General features: G+C 38.6%; 1 protein-coding gene and 1 non-coding gene across 2 annotated transcripts; one reads left to right on the top strand and one right to left on the bottom strand.

Moving 5' to 3' along the window:
- Nucleotides 1-206: 206 nt before the first annotated feature.
- Nucleotides 207-4,600, bottom strand: nkapd1 (NKAP domain containing 1). The gene is given in 7 exon segments (XM_032510650.1): nt 207-1,168; nt 1,837-1,890; nt 2,340-2,462; nt 2,609-2,697; nt 4,121-4,197; nt 4,493-4,522; nt 4,525-4,600. Coding segments are annotated over 7 exon segments (900 nt in total). The 3' UTR covers nt 207-717.
- On the top strand, nt 3,202-3,274 carry trnav-aac (transfer RNA valine (anticodon AAC)). Its single transcript has one exon. It is a non-coding gene; the product is annotated as a tRNA-Val (tRNA).
- Nucleotides 4,601-6,000: the final 1,400 nt, after the last annotated feature.

The following is a 6,000-nucleotide window of genomic DNA, read 5'->3' as shown; positions in this document are numbered from 1 at the left end:
TTTTTGCACTAAGCTAAATGAGGTTTTGGCTGCACAGACGAGTGTTAGTTGTGTAAATTCATTGTTGCTTTTGGTCTTTCAATGGGACTGGTTAAGAATCAGAAAAATATCGATTTTCACCAGATTCAATGCTTAGAGAGAAAATAAATAAAAACATTTTAACTAACCAAAAAATATTAAAAGAAAACAGCAACCTACATGTTTATTGTTCACCAATGACAATGTGCTGCATACAAAGATTTAAATTTACAAAACTAAAAAAAACACGGATAAAAGCAAATGCACATTGTATCATTATTTGTCAGGAAAGTTGCATAATTTGTTTCTGTTTCTCAAATAAAATGTGCTATAAAAAAAACAGGTCAATACAGGACAGAAGGTCTTCTTGTGAGGCAGACAGTCGGAGGCCAGTCACTCACAATAATCAATCAATGCGCCTGCAGCCGACAGTTATTAATGAGGCAGGTGGTGGATATCCACCTTCTCTCGTCATGCTGCCTGTAGTACAGTGTGCTTCCAGCCACTGCAGAGGTGGATGAGGTATCGCTAAACCGAGCGCCCACAGAGAGGGCAGACAGCACAAGTTTGTTGATGTCTAACAAGTACAATACATAACAGCCCTGCAGAGACAAGTCCTCTGTGAAGGCAAACAAAGGAAACCGCAGAAGTTTTCTTGGCTGTTAACCTGAGCCGTGCGTCTATCCATGTCTTTGAATCTCAGTCTCCAGAACTATCATCCAAGCTCTCCTCACCCGCTGCTTTACCGTTTTTTCTGCTCTTTTTTGAGTTTGGCCCCGAGTCTGAGTCTTTGTGGGAGTCCTGCTTTCGCTTTTTGCGCCTTTGTGTCCGTCTGTCCCTTTCTACTTCATCATTACTGTCGTCTGAACTGCTTCCCTGGTGTCGCCCTCTGGTTTTTGCCGTCTTCTTGTTTTTATGGCGACTTTTAGTCCTTTTCCGCCGCTGCTTGTCTTTACTGGCGCTGCTGTCATCGCTGCTGCTGTCGCCGCTCGAGCACTCGGTTTTCTTACGCTTTTCCTCCTCGTTTTTCTTCTTCTTTTTCTTCTTCCGAGAGGATCTTTTTGATCGTTTTGATAAGCTTGCTTCTGTCGCAGACTTGGACTTTTTCATTTTGTGGCGTCTAATCTTCTTTGTGCCACTGTTTTCTTCACTAAAGACAAGAAAAATTGAACAAAATAAATGTCAGCTAGACAGGTGTATCAGGGGCAATCCACCAATTTAACATATCAAAATCAGTTTATGCGTCATTTGGTGTGCTACTCGACTAGTGAAACAGTTGTATAATCTCCTCTGGGGATCTGGAGGAGCTTTCTAAAGTCTGAAAAAAAATAACCCCTCTTGATGTCATCAGGGTTATTTTAGCTTTGGCTCGGAAATATCAATGTTTCAACAGACAGCCTGCTTTTTCTTTGTAATTGTTTTTTTTTTTTTTTATAAATACTGCATTTACCCAGCAGGGAGGAACTAATTCCCCATTCACACGTTGTATGGCATGGATAGTAGAGGTGTGAAAGATTCCGTGTTAACAACCTGCAAGTGTTCATGTCAACTAGGTGTGTATGAATAGGGAATTCCTTTTGTGGGGACTAAAATACTTTGCATTGATAATATAACACCATATCCAATAAATGTGGGTTTAATTGCATTCACATCACACTGATGTGAGACAAACAATTATTTTGTAAATATATATCTCTTGTATGAGCCTCAACTTTATGGAAGTACAGTGCCAAATATCTGGAGTGCCCCTTTGAAATCTGATTCGTAGCTTAATTCTCAGCTCTTGTTTATTGGATGCAGTGCTGCATATGTGCTTACCTGTCGCTTTCAAACTCCTCCGGATAAAGCTCCTTGAAGCCACTATGTCCCCACCTGGATGTGAACACATAAGATGATAATGAAGATTTTTCAATCGTGACGTTCACACTATATTATGGATAAATTAGATTAGATTTAACTTTATTGTCATTACACAGGTACAGGTACAAGGCAACGAAATGCAGTTTAGGTCAATAGCAGTAAGTGCAGGATATACAATGGTTCCATAAGTGCAGGACATGGATATGTTCTGAATAAATATTGAGATGAATACTATTATAAACAGAATTTTACGGATAGATTTGTCCTATGAATATAATATACAGACACCTAGTATTGTGAACAAAATTTACAGCTGGATAAATGTGCACTGTCTAGATTACACATAGGGAAACAAATTAACCTTCATCTTTTTTACCTTTCAGAAATTAAGCACCGAGATTTTCCAAAGACATGCAAAAAACTAAAACATATTTAGATGAAGACTGAGACATGTACTGTACCTGTCAGGATCATTGGCCTCAAATTCATACAGTTTTCGACTCCAGTATCGAGCCTCCCTGTCATCGTGTTCTGAGACTCGCTCTCTAGAACGATCTGATACTCGATCACAGTGCATATGGCCCCTGGAAAACAACAATCATACAAAACATCAAATGGCAACATACCGTTACAACTCTCTAAGCTGGGAGCTACATTATGAAACAGAAATGTTTTGGTGTCACTTGGGTTGAGGTGGCTCAAATTAAATTGGGACATTCAGTGCTCCTACCTCATATTCTTTGTATCTGACAAATGTTTGGGGTGGGACGTGTGGACCTCCCAGTTTCGCATTTTCCACATCTCCATCTCCTCCTGGATCTGTAAAGGGTCAACAAAGTAAGTGCATTAAAAACTGCCCAGAAGCATACACACACTCTTACACACCTATTATACTTTATTTGGATTCAACAAAAGCATTTGGATATACATAATAAAAAATACTTATAAAAGGTTATATACATAAATACATACATACATACACAAAACTGCATGTTAGTTTGGTAAACATTGAGTTTGTGAACCTGAAAAACTGTGAAAAATATCAGTAACCTAGATTTATATCTAAACTCATTGATATTTGTACTCCAAAATCAAACTACAATCCATCTCTGGGATAAAAATTCTCTCTTCTTGACAGAAAAACGTAGCTATTTCAATAATTGTTACCATTTAAATGATGTTATAGCATGAATGACAAATGTTAACTAGTTCCAGCCTCTCTCAAATGCAAGGATATGTATTTTTGACCTTAGGGTTTAACAGATTGTGATGGGCCCTTTTCGAAATTCTCTCATGTTTAATAGAACAAACAATCTTTAGCCAGTTTCCGTAGTGTAGTGGTTATCACGTTCGCCTAACACGCGAAAGGTCCCCGGTTTGAGACCGGGCGGAAACATTATTTATTTTTGGGGTGGCAGTAACTCAGTCCATAGGGAGTTGGGTTGGAAACCGGAGGGTCACTGGTTCAAGTCCCCGTGTGGACCAAAAAGTAGGGAGTGTAGGGAGATTGGTGGCTGGAGAGATGCCACTTCACCTCCTGGGCACTGCCAGGTGCTGTTGAGCAAGGCACCGTACCCCCCCGACCCGCTCAGGGCGCTGGTTCAGCTGGCAGCCCACTCACTCTGACATCTCTCCATTAGTGCATGTATAGATCCTGAGCGTGCGCGTGTGTGTGTGTGTGTGTGTGTTGTGTGTGTGTGTGTGTGTGTGTGTGTGTGTGTGTGTGTGTGTGTGTGTGTGTGTGTGTGTAGTTCAGGACTGTGTGTGGTTACTAACAAAGTGTGGACACAGAGTGGGAATTGTAATTTCCCCATTGGGGATTAATAAACAGATTAAAATTAAATTAAATCAAAATGAATCGGTTAATTGAAAAAAGAAAAATAAACAGGTTACTCAACGAAAATAATAATTATCTACAGCTCTATCACTAGTAATAGAGATTATAGATTAGTGTGTTGCAGACAATGTAATTAGTTGTTTCTCAGGGTATCATAGAGCAGAGATATACTAAAAAAAAGGGGTTCTCAGTTAAGTCTATACACTCAGTTGCCATCATCACTTTAACGCAACACAATTAAACAGCACCACAAACAGCCCACAAAAGGATCACTGAGTTCAATCAGCAGACCTCTTTAACATAATGAAGGCAAACTATTTTCCACGGCTGTTTTATCAAGCTACATTAGTAGTAGTAATGGGTACGTTTCCCACCTGTTACACATACACACGAACTCAAACGCACCTTGTTGTGGGCATCTGTGTGGCGGATTACATTCTTCAACAACGTCTTCCCCAGCGGCTGCTTGGACATGATGACTCCTGGTATGGATAAATTCATTCATTTATTAATTTAATCGAGAGAATAGACCGACCTCTGGTTAATACGCCTAAAGATAAGAGTAACAACGACAGATAAGCTTCTTAACACATGCTAGCTGTAATAATGACTCTGTTACATGAACACTCAACATCTCCTGTTAGCTTAGCTCGGTAGCTAACACTGTAGGATATTCAGATACAAATATATAAGTCAAGCAACAAGAATGAACCTGTTTAAAATATGAATAAACTACAACACTTTCGCGGTCATTTCGTAAATGTGTACAAACTGTACCGTTCCAAAATGAGTAGCATTCAAGAAGAGAAAAAATACGGCTAACAGTTTACAGCCAGCCTCTACCGGCACTTCCGCTTTCCTGACATACGTAACGATGTCGCACATCCTACGTCACTGAACTTTGGAAAAAAGGGAACTGTGATTGGTCCAATGGTCCGTCAATAACCAATGTAGACGCTGAGAACCGTTCCAGTTGGTGGATATTCAACACTGGAACTGTTTTAACTGCAAAATTGCCGATATGGTTGTTTTTTTGAATGATTGAAATGATAAATAAATTCATTTTTAATGACACAAGCTTAACATCAGTTGATAAATGAACAAATAACGCTGGGCAGCAAGATAAAAATTAACTATTGCATGTTTTAAATCTTTTACAATAAATCTTTTAGCCATTTTAGCAAATTTCATTTCAACATTGAATCAAATGTCTCAGTGAAGGGAGATAGACGCTAGCTGATAGTCGAGAGCGCAGCTCCGGCTAATTATTTAGGTTAGCTTGACCAACAAACCAAAACATTAAAGAATGACTGATGAAGAAAGTCAAATATTAAGCAAATATATATGTTTTTTCTTCTTCTCATGGCAGACTGAACCAGGGCACACCAAGTGGCGGCAAGGAAGAACAAGAGATGTGTAAGCTAACTATTGGCTAACAAGTTAGCCTTGACAACACATTTCTGTGAATTTGTTTTGGCGTTCTGCCTTCTACAAGGTAATGTCTAAAGAAACAAGAATATTGGGTTACTTAGCTTAATAATAAACTAAAGCAAAACCTACTTGAGCGTTACGTTATTGTGAGTAAATCAGACTAAACTGGAGAGGACAACGTGTCAACTCTAATGTCAACGTTAAGGCTTTGAACAATTAACTGGATGTGCCAGAACTTACTTCAATTAAATGAAGAAAAAACTGAGGTGGTTGTTTTTGGAGAAAAATAGGAATATGGACTCAGACCTGAATTTCAACAACCAGTTTTTACCCTTTGGTAATTTTCACAATCACGTTTATTGTTACTAAGCAATTAATAAGAAAGATATATAAACAATTTGACAGATTTCATTGAAATTTGGTGGACGTATTTGTGTTCAGACCTAAATCCAGGTGAATCCAAGATATCTCAAGATAAAATGGGATTTTTGATAGTGTATTTTTTATAATCTTTTTATAATTTTTATTATTAAGTATTTTACTTCAATTGAATGTAAAAAGGTCTTGTTTTTATGTGAAGGTTCAACTTTTTTAAGCCATTTTCTGTTATTAAGATGACAAATGTAGGAGGTTGGGCAGCCTTGGCAGAGGTATAGTATTATTAACCCTTCCACTGCTGTTCAGTTCTCGGTTGCTTTCAATCAGAACTCTGTCATTCCTGAGTCTGTGGGCAGTACAGAGGAGCTTAGCTCATGGTTTTACTCCACCTGCCAAACTGTTTTAGACACTGTGGCTCAATTAAAATCCAGGCAGCCTAAAACTAAATCTGAGCCCTGGCTAAACGACATGACTCA

The sequence above is a fragment of the Etheostoma spectabile genome, chromosome 3 (assembly GCF_008692095.1).
Source record: "Etheostoma spectabile isolate EspeVRDwgs_2016 chromosome 3, UIUC_Espe_1.0, whole genome shotgun sequence".
NCBI classification, from domain to species: domain Eukaryota; kingdom Metazoa; phylum Chordata; class Actinopteri; order Perciformes; family Percidae; genus Etheostoma; species Etheostoma spectabile.
This window is presented reverse-complemented; position numbering and strand designations above follow the sequence as displayed.